General features: G+C 33.6%; 2 protein-coding genes across 2 annotated transcripts in view; one reads left to right on the forward strand and one right to left on the reverse strand.

Moving 5' to 3' along the window:
* LRRTM3 (leucine rich repeat transmembrane neuronal 3) overlaps positions 1-3,775 on the forward strand; it is a gene marked incomplete at both ends in the record, with an annotated part of 184,576 nt that extends 180,801 nt beyond the window's left edge. The window contains one exon of the mRNA XM_079710613.1: positions 3,566-3,775. Within this exon, the coding sequence (XP_079566739.1) occupies positions 3,566-3,775 (210 nt within the window). The remainder of the gene's footprint in view (positions 1-3,565) is intronic.
* CTNNA3 (catenin alpha 3) overlaps positions 1-20,650 on the reverse strand; it is a gene marked incomplete at both ends in the record, with an annotated part of 1,638,358 nt that overhangs the window by 1,107,479 nt on the left and 510,229 nt on the right.

Below are 20,650 nucleotides of genomic sequence, written 5' to 3' on the forward strand. Positions count from 1 at the left end.
GACAATAAGCATAAACTGGGACTGTCCTGTTGAATACTCTATCCATAGGGGAGAGCATGGCTGTGTGCCTCTCCTGCTTCAGCACATTAATATAAATCAGGTAAAAATGGAGAAAGGGATAGAGACAGAGAAGATGAATAGAGAATACCCAGGTCAGATTGGAAAGGGAAAAGAAAGCATAGGGCACAAGGTCACATGACTGACGATTATGTGAGGAAGGAGAAAGGGCTTCTATATTTACTGACTGGGTGACAAGAATGGATTTACATGGATTGTATCTGAGCCTCAAGATATTTGCTTAATGCCAGTGGATAGCCTCTCCATCACTACCCAGCCACTATGTGTGCATGTGTGTGTGTAAATAATATTTCTATATATACAGTATACATCTATGTATATATTTTATACAACAAATATGAAATAGTTGTCCAAAACTAATATATCACCAAAATTTGCACTTTCCATACCAGATTTAAATAATTTTGAAATCATAAGTAACTGGCCACAAGATTATATATATATGTATATTACATATATGTGTATTTATGTATGTCTTTCTATATTGTGTATATGTGTATGTCAATGCATGTATATATTCCTGTGAATATAACTAATGCTAACTTTCAGATTTTCAAAATCATTTAAGTCAACCTGGGAAAATCTACTGTGATGTTGTATTCAGATACATTTAGCTGTTAAATTCTACTTACAAATACAACTTAGTATGTTATTTTCTTGATATTAAGATATCATCAACTTTAAGAATCACTTTCAATTGCAGGGAAGAAAATATATGTTAAACATCCACACTAATTATAAGTACCATCCCAATTTCAGAAAGATTAAAATGTGAAAAATATGACTTGACATGAAAAAAGTATAACCAAGGGGTTAGGAGTTTTAAAATAAAACATATCCCCAAATAAGAAACTCTATAAAGAAAATATGTGGGATTTTTTAATAAATAATGAGCGCTAACTACCTAACTGATATAGTTCAAATTAGGACTTGCACTCTGGATACCAGCAGTCTCTAGATAATAAATCAAGCAGGAAATTGTGTACACTCACTCACACACACACACACACACACACAGAATAAATGTATCATGGTTTATTATTTTTCATAAATCATCACCATAAAAATTATGAATTATTCTCAGTAAATTCCAAGTAAGCCAGGAATGATGTAGCATATATAAAGCATAAGTTTCCATGACAAATAAGAACAAGTATATAAAATCCTATAGATATATGACCCATAACACATTACAGAACATTGATTTCCCAGAGGCTAATGTTAAACTCACATACCCAATAACAGTTCTTTTTTCATTCTCTCCTATAACTCAAATCTATTCATGCTGCACAATTACTTTTGCATAATAATATATTGTATTTTAGTTATCTGAGCTATTTCATCTGTAACAATAGTTCTTCCTTATTTTAAATGAGCATCTTTGGAAGCATATTATTTTCTTTATGATCTTTCAATCACCTTGACCATTTTTTAAAGTGTATGATGTCTTTCATTCACACATCAGGTAGCATGCTTCAAAGTTTTAAAAATTCACATAAATAGGAAGAGTTCTCAGGAATGTAATTTGATGAAGGGGATTACATTTCTGTCTCCAAGAACTAAGCATTACACGTTTGATACATTGAAATGTTCACATTAAAAAGAAATTATAATCTCAAAAGAAGTGAATACAAGAGAAAACAAGGAAATAACAGCTCAACTAATTTTTACTAAAGGAAAACTAAATAAGGGTAGAAAGATAGGGATGGAAAGACAAGAGGCAAAAAGGATTCTTATGTATGGAGAAAAGGACTAAGAAAGTAAAGAAGGAGTTAATAAAATCTAGGCATTCTATTTTTCTTAGCTTTGGGCTCCAATCTTAGCTGACATCAGAGGAATTTAGTCTGAGGTGACCAAAGAGAAATATATTTTATCTACCACCAAATAAGAATGGTGGAAGTTTTTATCCAAGGTAATTCAACAACATGAATTAGTAATTAGGATATTAAACAGAGATCAAGGCTGAAGTTTCCTCAAAACTGCCTACTTTTTAGAACAATTTTTTTAATCTTATTGAAAAAAATGGGAATAATCTCTAGACTTTGACATCTGATTACATTTCAAACTACCTTTTGTCTGTAACACGTTTCCCTTCTGTTCACAATGGTCACTCTTGCTTTTTCCTATTTTTAGAACTTGCTTCCTTTCATTAAGCTGCAATTAGCAAGCGTCCCTTCCACATATATATCACTGATTCCTTCAAACTAGCATCATCCTTTGTTGCTTTTAGACTTTCATAGAAGCCAGAGTTTCATCCTGGGAGTTCTCTAAACCTTAGTTTAGATATATGGATCAAGCTACAGACATTAATGTTTCAAAGAATGCTCATGGCAAAATAAATATTAAGAAGGTATTGACAGGGGATATGTAGCCACAATCTTTACTGACAGTGGCCAAGCTGTGACAAAGCCACAGGAGTATAGGACTATTTCGGCAATCATGGCACAGTCAGGCACCATCATTGCTACTGTCCAAAAGAGCACGTATGGGAGTGAAGAAAAGGTGCTTTTTTAAAAAGACCATCATGGGGCTTCCCTCGTGGCGCAGTGGTTGAGAGTCCGCCTGCCGATGCAGGGGACACGGGTTCGTGCCCCTGTCTGGGAAGATCCCACGTGCCGCGGAGTGGCTGGGCCCGTGAGCCATGGCCGCTGAGTCTGCGCGTCCGGAGCCTGTGCTCCGCAACGGGAGAGACCATAAGAGTGAGAAGCCCGCATACCGCAAAAAAAAAAAAAAAAAAAAAAAAAAAAGACCATCATAAAGATAACCCTACTCTTTATTTCATAGCATGTTACAATGTTATAGCTTTTCTGAAATAATATTAAGTTATAGTATCCAGATCATATAGGTAAAAACACTTTAAAATGTGGAAAAAAAAGAAAAAAAAAAGAAGTTTTTGGGTAAGAAGAGCCAGAATGACTTACCTAGACAATCCTCTTCTTCAGTGGTTCTCAAAGTGTGGTGTGTGGATTAATAGCACCAGTATCATATGGGAACTATAAGAAATGCAAATTACAGGTCCCACCTCAGACCTACTAAGTTAAAAATAATCAGGGAAGTGGATGTTGGAGCTGAAGAAGGGGGAGGTGATTTTTATGCATGATAAAGTTTGAGAACCACTGTTCAATTGTATTCCAATACCATAAGTAACCAAATAATATTTTTCTTAGTTCTAAAACTACAAATTTACCTCACTGAGGAAAAGCATTCTTCTGACTTTTTTAACAAAACTTTCAGCATTTTCAGAATCGCTTAGGTTCCTATTTATCTGAAGGTTCTAGTTAAGAATTGAGCAGCTCCATCTCAGGCTTTAGAACTGTTGCATTCTGCGTGCTAGTATGAGAATGAGGGACATTAGTGAGATAGTGGGGGACTCTTCAGTCACAGATGTACCCATGGAAGTTAGTCAGGTCAGCACTTCACATTCCCCAAATCTTGCCCCCAAAGTTGTCTTTTTATAACTGACTTTTCTTGTGTCATTTTTCCCCAGATACCTTTATCAATGAATGTGTCAACTTTTCTGGCATACGACCAGCCCACAATAAGTTACTGTGGGGTGCATCATGAACTTCTCTCTCATAAATCCTTTGAAACGAATGCACAGGAAGATACGATGGAAACACACCTAGAGACTGAGCTGGACCTGAGCACAATCACAACAGCTGGCCGAATCAGTGACCATAAACAGCAGCTGGCTTAATTGAGCTAATTGGTAACCAAGGGTTGCCATCAAACTTTGTAACCTCAAGGACAAAATGAGGAAGATTTGTTCATTGTGGACTCTAAAAACGAAAGAAAACAATCCCCTGTTAAATTAAACAAAAATCCAAGATTGATTCATGAGGTAAAGAAGACATGAATTGTTTCAACTCTACACTTTATAATTAGCTAAGTTGTGCAGTATTTTTTTGACTTAGAGTATGACCCTGAAAAAAAAAATCTTTTTTTCTCAAAACTTATCCTACCTACCTGTAAAAACTGTACAGAGCTAATGTATTTTTCATATTGTAAAGTTTCAATTATAGAAACAACTCGTATGTACAGTACCATAATTTAATTACATTTTACTTTACAAACTTTATGTATTTCAGTTTCTAAAATTGTAAATTAACAAAAATTATTTCTTGTGTTATTCAGAATTACTCAGTTTTGTAGGGACTGTTTTGTTACTGCTTTTGTGCCCAGAAACCTTGACTCTCAAATTCTGTGCTGTGCAAAACATGCACGATTTTTATCATGCTTACTGCGTAGAATTTTATCTACTTGGTCCAGAAATAATACATTAACCAAAAAGAGTTTGTTGAGACTTATAAGAAGTTCTTCAATTACATAGACAGGTCTTTCTTATAAATGAAAAAAATCAAAGATTTTTTAACACTTCTCAGACTTAACTGTTGCCTTGAATTACAGCCTAGTTTCTAAGCAGTGAAATGTAATGATAAAGAGGGATATTTTAACAACGTATTTCTGAATGAATGACTCATTATTTCATTCTTTTGAGTAACCCATTGTTAAGGGTGGGGGGAAGCATGGACAAAACATCACTGGAAACAAAGGCCGTAACCACAGCAACAGAGTTTGATATACTTAAAAGGTGCAGCTGCCAGTGACAAAGAAAAACTCTGTTACATCTCATTACTTCAGGCCAAGGTGGGAGAATAAAGCATAATAATTGTACAGTAGTAATTTTTCTCTTAATTAACCCAAAGTGGTTTACCTAAAAATAACCATCAGTGCAAAATGTGCCTGGTTTTAAGACAATTTCCCATTTAGAATGGTGAGGCTATATTTTAGGAACATCTCAAATGAAATATATGAAAATTTTCACTTTGTGTGCTACATCAATTTTCTCCTGGGAGAGAACTCTAAACATCTACAGCTGATTCAATACAGATATGAGCCATGGTGGAACTTTATCACGCAAGTAGACTGTAAACATCCTTAATATGTTCTAAATTGTTTATATTGCTATTCATAATGAGATTCACCTCCAAATTATCTGAAAAATAATCCAGAGTAATTTGAAACCACCCTAGATCATGTATTGATTATCCATTGTATTATAAAGTTAATTCAATCAAATTATGAAAACCTGACTTTTCAGAGGCTGAAATAATCAACTTGTTTCTGTTGTTTGCTTGACACACGTTACTGTTTGAAAATATTGTTATTTTATCTATGGTATTCACACATTCTTTTGTGGGTTTTTTTAAATATAAAACTGCAAGTTTCAATTGCTGTTACACTAGAAGTGCTTTTTTTATGTTGTCATTTTTAATTCATGACATCAAAAATAGGTTGAGTGTATGTCAATCTAATAGGGATCAAACACGGTCAAAAACAATGAAGAAAAGAATTTGTGAAAACCAATGTCAAACTTCCAACGTTTTTATTTCTTCCAAAGAAATTCAAAAGTGTAGTTTTATGCAGGTTTATCATGGCAAATTTAAGAGCAGGTTCAAAGAGAATGAATTTAAAAAATCAAGAGCAAATTTTTGTTGAAAATATACTGTCAGAAGGGAAAAAAACAAAATGTTGGAAGAGCAAACCCTTACTAATTTAAATGAAACTAAATGTCACAGTACTTGTATCAACTATCTAGTATTCCAGATTTTGTAACATATTTTGCATAAATTATTTGCTATTCAGAAAATTGTCATTTTTAGTTTAATTTTAATCTCTTTTTTCCAATTTCTAATTTCCTTGCACTGTATTACTGTCAGAGTATTCTTAAGCCTCTACACTGATATTTTGCTTTGCAGTTAGCAAATCTATAGAGGGATAATTATAAATCTATTATGTATGGATCTGAAATCTGATGCAAAATTTTATTTATTATGTAAACCAAAATGTCACTTGCAATTTTTTCTCATAGAAGTTGTCCTTGCAAAGATTCAAATATCTTTTAATTTGTGTAAATAAGCATTTTATATCTTCTCTTTCCAGACATTTTCAAACTGACAAATGATTTTTAGAAATGTTAAAGGTTCCAGGGAGCCTCACAAATATATGCCCTTTATTTCCTGAAGCAAACTGCTTTCTTTCTTAAACATTTTAAGTTCATCTGAAGTGAACAACTATAAAGAGAATCAGTCACCTTGAAACGAGGTGCATGGGAGGTCTTAGCTCTGTGCATCGGAGGACTTATTACGTACATTAAGAGCCAAATAAACTAAGAATTTTGGTATTTGTCATATTTGATATTAAACCCAAAGGATCTTTAGCAGGAAAAAAAAAAAGATGCAGGGTTACTTGTTTGCTTAATTTTTATTCTGCCATGTCCCGGGTTGTGAGGGCTTTGGGGAAATGAAAACCTGCTACAGGAGATTGTGTCTGGAATCTTTACCATACATTTGCAATTTATATATTTGTGTCTAAAATCCCTATTTCTAACCTGTCTTTTTCAGAATTCAGTAATTTCCCATTTCCTCTTTCTAACCACCCCATGTCTTCCTTCCTGTCTACTTCTCACCTCTTTAAACAACTGAAATGTTTCTATGTTTGGAGTTGAAAAATGCAGTTCAGCCCAACATGGTTACAATAACAGTGGTAGCTACAGCAAACACATGTATGCAGTGTTTTGAAGTTTACAAACCACATTCCACATAAATTATCTCATTTTGCCTTCATAACCAATCTATGAAGACACAGTAATATCAAAGAAGTTGAGACTTGCCCAAGAACACAGGGCTAATAATTGGTGGAGTTGAACTACTCTCAAAATTCAGACCCTATTAGTCTTTCCACTATACTAAAAGCCTTCCCTCTCTGATCAGGGCCAGAGAATTTCCAGATAGTAAATAGAATGAAAAAATGTTTGACATGTTGTTTAGTAATCCCTAATTTAACTCAGTTCCTCTATCTGTATAATATACGGGCTAAATGGACTCTTTCTGTGTGCTACTCTGGGCTCTCACATTAAAACTCTTTATTCAAAAAGTATAACAAGTCATAAATTTCTTAACAAATCATATCATTTGTAAATGTGTAGAATGGTTGCTTCCAAGAAGTGGATGTATATAGGTCCCAAGGTCCAGAATAAAATTGAGAAGCATAAAAAAAACCCCAAAAACACACACAAAAAACCAAAAATCATCAAAATCGAGATTATGCATAGAGTTATAAAACAGATTCATAGTGCCAGGTTGAACATATGTTTAACACATGTTCAACTGAACACACATTTAATTCAGAGCTAATTGGAAAAACCTTTGTAATTTTCTTTTTTTCCTTTTTTGTTTCGGCAAAAGTACTTATTGAACCATGAATTCTTACAACTATCTTAATAGAGAATAACTTTCTCTATTCTCCTTCCAATAAAAATGAAATGTAATTCATCCAAACTGATGTATAGATGAAAAAACATATACTAATAAGCAAATAATATTTTTGATCAGCTCATTTTATCAAGTCTCTATCCCTACTCCCAAAACCACAAAATCAGACAGATTTTTATATAAATTATATTTTTAGAAGGAAAGAAAACTTGCCCAAATTTAACATTCAAGACAAATGACATAAACCTGACTTGAAATCAGATCAGTATGACTCCACAAACTGCTTAGAAATAGAATCTTTTTTGCAAAAATATTTTCTAAAATAAAACCACTGTATATGAGATTAAGAATATATGTTTTTCTCTGCTCCTGACTGGAAGACCGATATCATCTCTCAAACTCAACATTAAAAATAAGTAAAGGGCTTCCCTGGTGGCGCAGTGGTTGACAGTCCGCCTGCTGATGCAGGGGACACGGGTTCGTGCCCCGGTCAGGGAAGATCCCACATGCCGGCCGTGGAGCAGCTGGGCCCGTGAGCCATGGCCGCTGAGCCTGCGCGTCCACAGCCTGTGCCCCGCAACGGGAGAGGCCACAGCAGTGAGAGGCCCGCGTACCGCAAAAAAATAAAAAATAAAAAAAAATAAAAAAGTAAAGAAACTGAAAGCATGAAAACAGGTACCTGATGTGAATGATTAGTAAGCTGGAAGAAAGAAAATCAGATGTAGATTTTCTGCTGGGTAGATGGTAGCCAATGAAGGAAAAAGTAACAGAACCAGCAGACATTCAGCCTCAGGAAAAAGGATAAGAAATCTCTAGAGTAGACATAATAACATCTTACAGTGGTGTAGCTCTTAACAGTTTATCAGTCAGGGTAATGGTATAACCACCTCCTAACACATAAAAAGTCCCGAGGTCCAGATGGGTTGATTATACAGTAAGAAATACAGATATGTTAGTCTCGCAGTAAGTAAGAGCCTCCAACTACTTTTATTACCTTCTCAACTCACCACAGCTGTCCCTAACTAGAGAGGTACTAAAGGCAGAGGATCCAGGGTCAAGGCTTTCAAAACTCTGACATACCCACAAGGGTGGAGAAGACTGACAATCAGAAACTGTGCTTCATTTTAGTATCAACTGTAATGGGGAAGAAATATTTGAAAATTTAAAAAATATATACCAAAACGGTGATGGGTTATTTGTAAAGGTCTCTCATGGCTTACATAATGATTTTATTATGAGATAAGAGGCTTATATGTAACATTTTTAAGTTAGGGTAAAATTGATGTTTAAAAAAGTCCACAGTTGATTATTTACCTTTCTATTAAAGACAGTGCCCTTAAAGCAAAAGAGTGCCTCAGCCATCTAGGACCTAGAGAACTCTTGAATTTCTTCCTCCTTTCTCCCATCTATTTATAGATTTTCTTTTATATGATATATATCTTCCCCAAAAATTAAGTGAAATTTTATTTTGTATAAATCAAATAATATTTCAAATACATTAAGGGACTATATGATAAATGATCCTTGAAGTAAATCCTTCTTGTTTTCTAATCTGAAACACCACTCACTAATTTATCTTTTGTAAACTGATTTACACGTATCTTGTGTTGCATAATGCAGCACACGGCCTTAAAGGTTCTATGGTGCAGTCTTTACCTCAGACTGTATAAAAGAAAGGACTCTCTAGTTTCAAGCAGGTCTATAGACACTAGAGTGATCATTTTCCAGTCAGTTTCAGTTAGGGAATTTATCTGGACTAATATAAAAATACTATTAAAATAATATGAATGGATAAAGTTGACAAGTTATATTTTTTCTAGTTATTGGTTTAAACTGTTGTCACCTATCACAGAGTCAAAGCTACTATTAAGAAATCAAAATGAGCCCAAATCCCTTGGATCCATACTAGATTTACTGAGTCAGAATCTCTGAAGCTAGTCTCTAAGGCATGCTAAATTTTGAAAAATATTATTCAGATGAATTTACTTTTGCCAAGTCATTCAATTGCTTTTTATTCTAGTCTAAAATTCTCCTTGTGCTTTCCTATTCCAATGTGAATCTCGTTTGCTAAGCCTGGATGAATATTTTTCTTGATTAGAAGAATGTGCAACAGAGGACAACTATATATAAAATGGTCAGGTTTTTTCTGACAAACTGTGTTATTTATAGATTTTGTTCCCCACTAGCTCTTTCAACAGAAATCTCTGAAAACTATCTTAAATCAGCTGGATTATTCACTTAATTTATTACTTGCTTTCATGGATAATAATATAACTGTTGAAAAGCTGGAGTTGGGGAGAGAGGAAGGACTAATTTATGATGTAATAGGCATTGTGTTGTCCTCATTTCATTCTCAAACCATCTTAGGAAACAGGTATAACCATCATTTTAAAAAAAGGAAAATAAGAATCATGGCAGCTGAATAATTTGCTAAGGCTTATATAGTAGAGTTGGGGATTCAAATCCAGTGCTCCTGACACTAAGGATGTGCTCCTACCACCCACTAACACATTTTCAAATGTTAACAAAGACCACAATCAATATAATTAGGCTCATATATTTTAATGAGGGGTGTGGAGACAGGAGGAAAAGAATGTACTTTCCTATTCCTAAACAGAAAAATTGCATAAGCTATTTCACACTGTGTAGAGATTTCCTTCAATATCCCAAGTCCACAACTTAATGGAAAGAAATATCTATTATTTTCTTGAAGTTTTATACATTGTTTCCTAAAAAGCATGAACATTTGAAAGAAAAAAATCCTTCAAAAACATATACTCCCAGGGCTTCCCTGGTGGCGCAGTGGTTGAGAGTCCGCCTGCCGATGCAAGGGACACGGGTTCGTGCCCCGGTCCGGGAAGATCCCACATGCCGCGGAGCGGCTGGGCCCGTGAGCCATGGCCGCTGAGCTTGCGCGTCCAGAGCCTGTGCTCCGCGACGGGAGAGGCCACAACAGTGAGAGGCCCGCGTACCGCAAAAATAAATAAATAAATAAACAAACCAACAAACAAATAAATACTCCCAAATACTCATACTGTATTTTCATTTCCAATTTTCCTAGCATATTATAAACTTATGACAAAAATATGATAAGTAGATATCCATATTTTTTGTAGAAGTATCATTACTTACACAAATGATATGGGATCTGGGAGCACGTTACATAAAGGAGGCAGGAAGATAACCTCTATAACAATGTACATTCTGCTTGTCCTGTTACTCAGGACATATTCAATAATATATAGCTTAAATTAAAAATAAATATAATTTTCCTTGTGAAGGTAATACAAATGTTTTCATCATTATGTGCAGGTGGCCAAGTAAAATTTTTTACATTTATTTTTAAATTCACATCTTCAAATAAATCTCCCTTAGTTTTAGCTATTAACAAATGATTATTAAATAGTGCCTTGATTCCATTAGTGTCTCCAGGAGCATTTTATTAAACCACTGGACTAACAACCTCTCCTATTTCTCCTTGAACTTGCACAAGCCCAAGGTAATATAATCGAGAAGTTACATTATCATTTTACTCCATCACACTATCTGAATATGTAACATCCATGTAAAAAACATTTTTTAATAATCCACATGGGATTCAAGAGCCAGTAAAATACTCTGTAAGTCACAATTCTACTAAAAATTGCCACTACTACAACTGTGATAAAACTATATGCTATAAATTTAAAACATTTAATAAATCCAGCAAAGAAAGAAGCTCTAGCATCCTGAATCTAATATCATTACATCTGTTCATACTGGTACCACGACCACCATACAGAAATTATAACTGAAATATCTAAAGTAATTCTGATTTGGAACAACAAAGATGCTCCTTGTATCTGGGTTGAAGATGTGGTAAAGGACAATGAAGAAGACAAAAAAACTACACATACCAAGAGGTAGGTAAAAGAAATGTGATTTATTCTCATTAGATAACCTGCAAGTAATTTTAAAATTTAAGACTAATAATTAAAATTTACAATAACATTTATGTCATCTAATGTCATCAGTAAAAACCAATACTGACATTAGGGACATAAAAACAAACAGATATTTGTGATGGCAATACATATTAAATAGATAGACAGAATTCATTCTACCGAAAGAGAGAATACTAAGGATAAAAAATACTTTAACTGTCACTATTATTTCTCCTGAGAAAAACTGAAAAGTCAGAATAAAATATTCAAACTCTTTTCAAGATCCATTTTGAAATAGCCCAAATATAAGCCCCAAATTGCTGCTTTCAACCATGAGTAATTACATTAATTCATATATACCTAGTCAGATTCTTATGTTGAGAAATGAACTGTGTTTTAAATATACTCCATCTGTGCTTACTGTTTTACATCAATGATATATTTGCTTTCAATTACAGATACATAAAGACAATGCCCTAAACAGTCTGATGAAAACATGGTGAAAGATTGGATCAACCCTATTCGTTCTGCTCTACTATAACGCAATTACTGGAATAGCATGTCCACCGCAGTGGGAAGCTGGATATATGGTTTCTAAAGTCCTCTCTAGCAGTTCTTGACCAAGACACTTGTAATATTCATTATCTATGGGTGTTATTTTATACTTATAAAATAAGGAAATTATTGCCTTGAGACAAGAGCCTAGAGACCCATGCCAGCTCTACTCTGACTACACTTATAACAAAGAGGTCTAAGGAAAGACACTGAATATCTCTGAACTTCAGCTATCTGGAGAAAAACCTGAGATCTTTGTGAGGTGGACAATTTATCACCTTTGGATTTGATGAAATCTTAAGATCAGTGTACTGGACATCGTTCAACACTCTTTGCCAGTTCCTCCTTAACAAACTTCAAACTTGAGTTTCTTGAACCATTGTTGGATTTTAGATATGGCTATTTCACAATGAACCCTTGTCGTACTTCATCATTTTCTGAAAGAATAACATAAGGCTGGGGTAGTAGCCCTTATTAATGTTTTCCTTGCATTTGATTCCAGTTATGGAACAAAAATGTGTGAACTAATATGACACCTTGGTACTACCATAAAGGGATAGGAAGAAGTGTCTTTTAACAGATAAATACTTTAAGTAATATAAAACATGTAGTTTGGGGTCACTTCTTTTAAATTTAATAATCAAATAGAGATTTCAGATAAGTATATGACTTCAAGCTACTGTGAATATGAACATAATTCTCTATAATGATGACATGGTTTTATTGTCATATAGTTTCACTTTCTGAGGGCAGACAATTGACTGTGCTCTATAATTGCCACCAGAATTTAATTATTTCCAGAAATAATGACTTAGTACTAAGTGCTTTAAAACAAAATGATAATAATTAACACTTAATGTTTACTTTTCTAAACATTTTACTTGTATTAATTCATTTAATACTCATTAATATGGTTAACAGGATTAATAATAACCCTATGAAGTAAGTACTATTGTTATCCCTTAAGAAGATAAGGAAAATGATGCTCAAAGTGACTATGTATTGATAACATACAGCTTCTAAATTGTGGAACAAGAATTAAAATTCAGATGATAGATATACAGACAAACTGACCCCTACCAACTGCCCATTTAAAGTCCGCTTCATAAGCCAAATACTTAAAAGTCTATTCACTTAAGGCTACAACTGAAGACATCAATATAATGGATGTGTTTATTAGGTAACCAATATATGTCAAGTGGAAAGCAAGAATCTTCGAGAGATATAAAAAAGTATATGATATAGTCCTTGTTCTCAAGGGACTTATAGTCTCAGCAAAGAGAAAAGGCATTCATATTAAGAAAAAAAAATCAAGCTAAATTGAATACATGTAAGTGCAGACGGCAATCAGAAGATGAAATCAAAGTTAGCAGAGTTGTTGGGGATAATTCTGCGCAAAAGTGAGAACTGAGATAGAAATATAGAATGTAAGACTAACAGTATTCAGATGGCTAAAATGAAGAGAGGGAAGTGAAGAAAGAACACTGTGTTTTTATTTATGTACATTTGTTACTTCAATAGTATTTGTTAGAGTCGTGCTTGTCTGGCATAGAAACACCAAACTCAATTTTTGTCCTGATTGCCTAAAAGTTCAGACCCAAATTTTACTCTGGCCACAGCAAACTTGTGGCCTTTCTAGATGGACATAAATATTTCCCAACTTTTCCTCAACTCTATTTCTCTTTATATTGCTATTTCTTCATTGTGTTTTATTTTTCTTTGGGGCGGGGAGGTGTTAAATAGTATTAATCCTTTGTGGAAAATGTTATATCTGTTTCATTAAAATGTTCATAAAGCATTTTGAAGACTGATTCAGACAACTTTATTAATTTAAAATAATTATGTGAATTAAATCAAATAATTTCTTAGAAGCTAATAATTATAACATCCTCAGTCAAATTACTGTTCGGCATCGGGTGAAAAAATGGCCTACAAATTGACTGACATTTTCTTTTTACAACCTCTTCAGTCTTTATGTTAACCTTGGTAAATATTAACCATAATTTTTATTCCAAAAAGTAAACACAACTTTTACTTTTGATTGCTACATTTCACAAATAAACTAAAGTAGAATATGATTAAAAGTCATGATCAAAATCACTTTGGTAACAGAAAACAGACCCACTAATAGAATTCACATTTACTCAATATTAATTTTCACTACAGTAAAATATTTCATGAACACATCAAAATTTAACAAAATAAGCAGAATTATTTCTGCCTTAAAAGTACAGACAGGGCTTCCCTGGTGGCGCAGTGGTTGAGAATCTGCCTGCTAATGCAGGGGACACGGGTTCGAGCCCTGGTCTGGGAGGATCCCACATGCCGCGGGGCAACTGGGCCCGTGAGCCACAACTACTGAGCCTGTGCGTCTGGAGCCTGTGCTCCGCAACAAGAGAGGCCACGATAGTGAGAGGCCTGCGCACAGCGATGAAGAGTGGCCCCCGCTTGCCACAACTAGAGAAAGCCCTCGCACAGAAACGAAGACCCAACATAGCAAAAATAAATTAATTAATTAATAAACTCCTACCCCAACATTTTTTTTAAAAAGTACAGACAACTGTCAATAAAGCTGTTATATTTTAAAAGCACAAATGAGGTTGAGAAACATTCTTTATCAAATTTTGCTTATCATTTGGACTATTAACTTGCAGCTATCTCTGTGGTCACTTGATAGTTATAAATTTTCATTCACAGGTATTTATTCTGAGTGCCTGTTCTTTTCTATAGGGATTATCCTTTATATTATATCAATTACTTTGGCATTTTTAATTCAATTCAATCAAATAAGTATTTATTCAGTTTTTACTATAACATGCCAAGGACTAAGATAGGTGATAAAGTGATCAAATGCTTAAAAGTGAATAAATAATTGCAATTCAGTGTGATATTTCTAAAAATGAAGTATACGCATGATGCTATAGGATTGATGGAGAAAGAATAATTAATTTTGCTGGAAGAAAATCAGAAAAATCCTCAAAGTAAATGCCATTTGAGACCCTGGATTCTCAAGTTTGCCAGTCACACAACTCACACCTGTCCTGCAGGCTCCACTCCCCACTCCTAATGAAATTTGGGAGGTATTTTTGATGTTTATGAGTATTACCTTCTAGAAGTCTAGAACTCTGATAGTTTCTGAGTCTATTATTTTCCTCAGATAGTTAGCTACTCCATTTTTTTCCATGTATAAATACTAAAGAAGATTTTTTAAAATTTTCCCCTTCCACAATCTTCTAAATTTAATCCTCCAATCAAAAGTATTCAATTTAGCCATTCCATGGTAAATTCAGGACATATGAATTTTGTTAAATAATAAGGAAATAAGTGTAATGGATTGTCAGATGTTTTTATTTTGCTTTGTTTTAACATGTCCCATGCAAATCCAGTGTGTGTGTGTCAAAAAGGCTATACTGAAGTTCTAACCTCAGGAATATGTGAAAAAATGTAGAAGAGGTATATTTGCCTGTGCAGTTTAAATTTTCACCACTTACTGGTTATGACATGACTGATATTAAAGTGAGTGAGAATTAGGTTATAAATAGGGTCTTCTGTATTCTATCAAACAATTCTTTTAGAAAGTGAAAAATATTAGTAAAGTGGTCAGTTCATCTGATACAGCAATAAGCACTGTTGCTCTGGTAGCTGCTCAATATCATTAACTTTTTATTTCTTTAAATATGTTTTTCCCTTAAAAAATTCCTCTCTTTATGAGACTACCATTATTCCCAAAGGATTTCACTGTTTGTTTGGTGCTTAAGGCAATTTCTTATTAAATTCTCAAGAATGCAACTTACATTAAGCTGAGGCAAAACAGTTGAAGTGAATTCAGTAACTAGTTCAAGGCACAGTTTTCTGATCTTCCCACTTATAAAAATGAATATATTTTAATATTAGAATTCCAGAATATAACAATATTAACATGAAGAGAGTTCATCATGAAGAATGCTATTTTAGTGAATGACAAAGAACTTGTTTCTTAGTGGTCTCCTAAAATATTCTTGTGGATTATGAAGAGTGTGCAGGGCAGCCATGACAATCCTATATATGGAAATGAAATGTATATTATATTCAAATAATTTTTTTCAAAAATAAATTACATATAAATTTTTACTCTAGATAGTTATCTATAGTGTGGCCCATGCTATATTGTAGTAAATGAGCCCGTAAAACTGAGTTCATTAGACTGGAACTATCTACTATATTAAATACCTAAAATATTCTTAGTATGAGTACGTTGAATATTATCTTTGAAATGTTGCATACGTAGGGTGTATAATTTTTTCCCATTTTTAAAATTTTGTGTAATTTTTTAAATGACTATAAAATTACAACAGCTTGTAGGTTTCTGAAGTTTCATGACTGTCCTTAATTCCTATCAAAGAGCAGCAAAATCTAGCCTGAGAAACTCCAGTTGGTTTACAAAGAAAATTTGCTTTTCATTTTATGCGGCCCTGTTACAATTAGTGTGAAATACTGACACTTACATTCCTGAGTGCAATAAGAGCAGGATGGAATGGTTATGGCAAATAATTGGACAGTCTCCAGAGAGGCTTTGAGAAACACTATTAGAACTCCATCTGCTGGTTGGAAATTCCAGGTTCATAGGGTTTAATGCTAGCTAAAATAAAGGGCTTTGATAATTTCTACCACTCCTTTTCAGGCTTGTACCCACCCCATCTACTTCCAAAAGGACTTGTGACAATTTATGGACTAAAACATCTGCATAATTAAATATTTTAAGCTAGTGATCACTAGAAAGGCTACATTTTATTATTTCTATTAAATTTCTCATTGCATATGTGTGCTCACATAGTGAGCAAGGGTAATAAGACTTGAAGAGGAAAAGTTTATATTAATTTAACTTGCAACATAAATTGTTCAATTACACAATATTATGCAGTTCTATTAGCGCGCCAAGAAGGTTCTATTTTAACTTAGTTCCAGATCTGACAACCAAACCTAGTTTTCAAAGTAAGTCTTTTTTCCAATAAATTGAGTATCCCAGTGCTTAAAAAAATTCAGATAAGGCTCAAAGCTTCCCTTTTAAAAAGATCCTTTGACACTTTTCATAAAAGGAGCTCTTTGCTTGTGGCTGGATTTTAGGACTTCCACGAAACCCTTGAACATTCAATGACTTGGCTTTACGTAACTATATGTGTGTATTTATGAAAGATCCAGAAGCTTGCTAATGAGAATTGCTAATATATATATATATATATATATATATATATATAAATATAAGATTATTTCTGCCAAACCATTATGTGATACAAACTCATCCACTGGAGTGTATTTACATGTGGTACTGTAATGGACAATAAGACAAAAAGAAATTCACTGAAGGACATTCCCTCTTCTGCCTAGAGTCATGGTATCCCAGAGAACACACCAATCTCCTCAGGAATACCAGTATAAATTTTTAATACATGAAAAATATCCACACTATTCACCTGTTACTGCTTATGAAATTCCCAAATGGTAAGGTTCTTACCAAAGCAAACCCTGAAGCATCTAGCATTTAAGCTATTTCATTCTGGAGAAAAAAAATTAAAAATTTTTCTAGAAATAAGAGTAACTGTTAGTAATAAATTATGTTCAAGTCACTCCAGCACAGTGTATTTCAATCACTTCAGTATTTTTATCTCCCTAAAAAGTGTCACAAATGAGACATGAAAAACTATTAACTGAATCATTCACTCAATGAATAGATGTTGCTGTCAGTTTGTTCTTTGAATGGAAATAATGAACAACTGATTTATTTATAACTGGTAATTATGATAATACACCTTCATTTTCCACCCTTTTCAGTATATTATAGATATTTTATAATTGTCTTATTTCATACCAGATCTAAAATCATAAGCTTCCATAAAAATTTCTTCTTTCCCAGGCTTTTCCATAGTTTCCTTTGATTTGGGGTGTAATTAAAATATTTTAACTGACTTGGTTCTCTTGTCTTATTTTTTTTCTTTTCATTTTCTGCCTAAACCCTTGTGGAATTGATCCATATCTTAAATTTATGCAACTGGAAACTTAAATCTGAATTTTAAGTAGATGCAGAATACATTTATATAATCACAGTAGAGTGAATCTTGTTACCATTTACTTCATCAAGTTTACCTCATTTTTTTTTCTGAGATAGAGGGAAACAGAGCAGGTAAAGAAAGATAATAGAGGCAGATTTATACTTCAGAGAGAAGGAATTCTTGGTCTTAAGAATTAAGGCAAGAAGACTTATTTCATCCCATTTTCCAATTATTTTTAGAGCAGAGAGAAATATTTCCCTTGAAGTTTTCATCTCTAACTCTGAAATCAATTTTATCTTTTCTATTCAACAACATTCTATTGAACATTCTATTCAACATTCAACAATTTTTTCTATTTTGCTGCATAATATGCTCCACATACACTAGAGTCTTCCCTCAAAATGTACTACAGGTCCATATAAGAAAAGCCTTTGGAAATATGCTTCTACATTTAATTGGAACTATTGTAAAGGAAAATATCCATCACATTATAAAACATATTTTTTAAAAGAGCATGTGAGAAACTTTATTTCAGAATTAGGTCGAGGGAACCCCCCCTCCCTGGCACCCCGGAGATATGGTTGTGCTTTGTCCTCAATGAATGCTAGAGCCCTGTAATACATCCTATCTTTACATCTCTGCTCAGGAACCCACAGCTAGGGTACCCTGATAACATGGTAACCAGGTTAGCCTTCCTGTTGAGCACCCTGGCTTTCTTCTTTTTTATATTATTTCCTCTTTGTAAGCCTATTTTGTTCATTTTATTTCCTATGTCTTTTGTTAGAAGCAGGCTCAAATTATTTGTTGGGGAGCAAAATGTATAAGGAAATAAAATAGAATTGCTATTCTAAAAGTATTTTTTTTTTTTTTTTGTGGTACGCGGGCCTCTCACTGTTGTGGCCTCTCCCATTGCAGAGCACAGGCTCTGGACGCGCAGGCTCAGCGGCCATGGCTCACGGGCCCAGCTGCTCTGCGGCATGTGGGATCTTCCCAGACCGGGGCACGAACCCGTGTCCCCTGCATCGGCAGGCGGACTCTCAACCACTGCGCCACCAGGGAAGCCCTAAAAGTATTTTTGATTCTTATTGCAACAGTGGTATAATCTAAATTTCGGAATATTCGTTTATTTCTTTGTAGCATCATGCCCACTTTCCACTATCCCATCATCTTTAGATTTCCCATTCCTTAATTTTTATCTTCCTTATGAGCTATAGAAACAAACAAACTTACAGACACACACACATAGACACACACGCACACAGCACACTCCTGCTCCCTTCTCCCATATACTGTTCTTCAGATATAAAGATCACTAAGCAAAGCAAGACATACATTTCAATATATTTTCCACCAGCAGAAACATATTCTCAGGTGCTGGATTAAAGACACTAACAAAGTATATTATCAAAAGAGCTAATGAGGGTTAAAAATGAAGTTCTCAAGAATTTTTAAAAAGTATTTTATTAGAGTAAGCCAAAAGTCTATAGGTTGCCATTAAGTGGCTCTTAACTATTTTCTAATATTAAATTTTACCTTAAAGTTAACCTAGATATAGCTTGTAGACCATAAACCATGATAACTATATTCCAAACATTCATTCCTTCACTTCCTTTATAGCCTAAACTCCTCTTTCTGAGCTGCCCATCTACCCCTCTAATCCCAGCCCCAAATCAAAGAGAGACAATATTTTTTCAGGTACATCCAAGTTTACCCATATGAAAATATCTTCAACATGATTTCATGATCCTCTTTAAGTGTCTCCTTCTACTTACATTCAGAGAATTGGGGTTAATATGTGAGTTAAATTCTGAAACTTAAAATGTAGGTTTTAGGTACCATGTTAATAAACTATGAAATAAATATGAACAAAAACTCCCAAATAGAGGTTTAAAATGAATGTAGCTTTCATATCTTGTCCAAAATTTAATCATGATTAACTTCAGTCATAGATCATAAACAATTCATAAAGGAAAAATAATATTTTGTCCACAAAATATATTAATTCATTTACATTTCATGTGTATTTATATGGTTAGACACTAGCCCAACTGCCAGATTTATGAAGCATGCAATAAAGACAAATTTAAAATATAATAATTCTCACTTGGCATGAAAATCCCATCTTTAGTTGAAAGTCCGAGTGCCCTGTTATTCCTTAAAATCAGAGAAAAGAGATCAAATGCAAGAAAAGGAAAATCAAGAAAGTGTATGTCAGATATTGCATTCTGTTCCCAACTATTGTATAATTCCTATTTCACGAAATTTCTTTGAAAATTAAAGAAAGAATAAATGGGTATTAATGTACTAACTATATATCTAAAACTAATATATTTAATAAATTAAAATTTGGGAATATAAGGCCTCTACATTTATAGATTTGACTTACGCTCAGGCAAGGTTGTAAATTACATTTCAATTCTGTACAACCTTTGTAAAAACAGAGATGTCTTCTTCATAAATAGAGTAAAATGAATTTACAAACCTGTGCAATATAAAAATACAAGTAAAAGTCTTATTTAAGTAAATTATTAAGACAAGTTCATACAAAATATATCTATTCTGGAGTCTCCATATATTTTTTCTTGCTTTTCATGTCATTAAGTTTTGTTATACTATATACATGGATGCAACTGGGACTATCAATACATTACTACCAGCACATACATAAATCTGGGTAAGAAATTTGGATTAGTGGCTCTTAATTTTTTTTTTCTAATCCTAAATACTTAAACATGTAACACACTATCAGCAACTCATCATAACAGCAGTGCTCAGTGGTGTGTGTGTATGTGTA

This window comes from Hyperoodon ampullatus, assembly GCF_949752795.1.
Source record: "Hyperoodon ampullatus genome assembly, chromosome: 1".
NCBI classification, from domain to species: Eukaryota; Metazoa; Chordata; class Mammalia; order Artiodactyla; family Ziphiidae; genus Hyperoodon; species Hyperoodon ampullatus.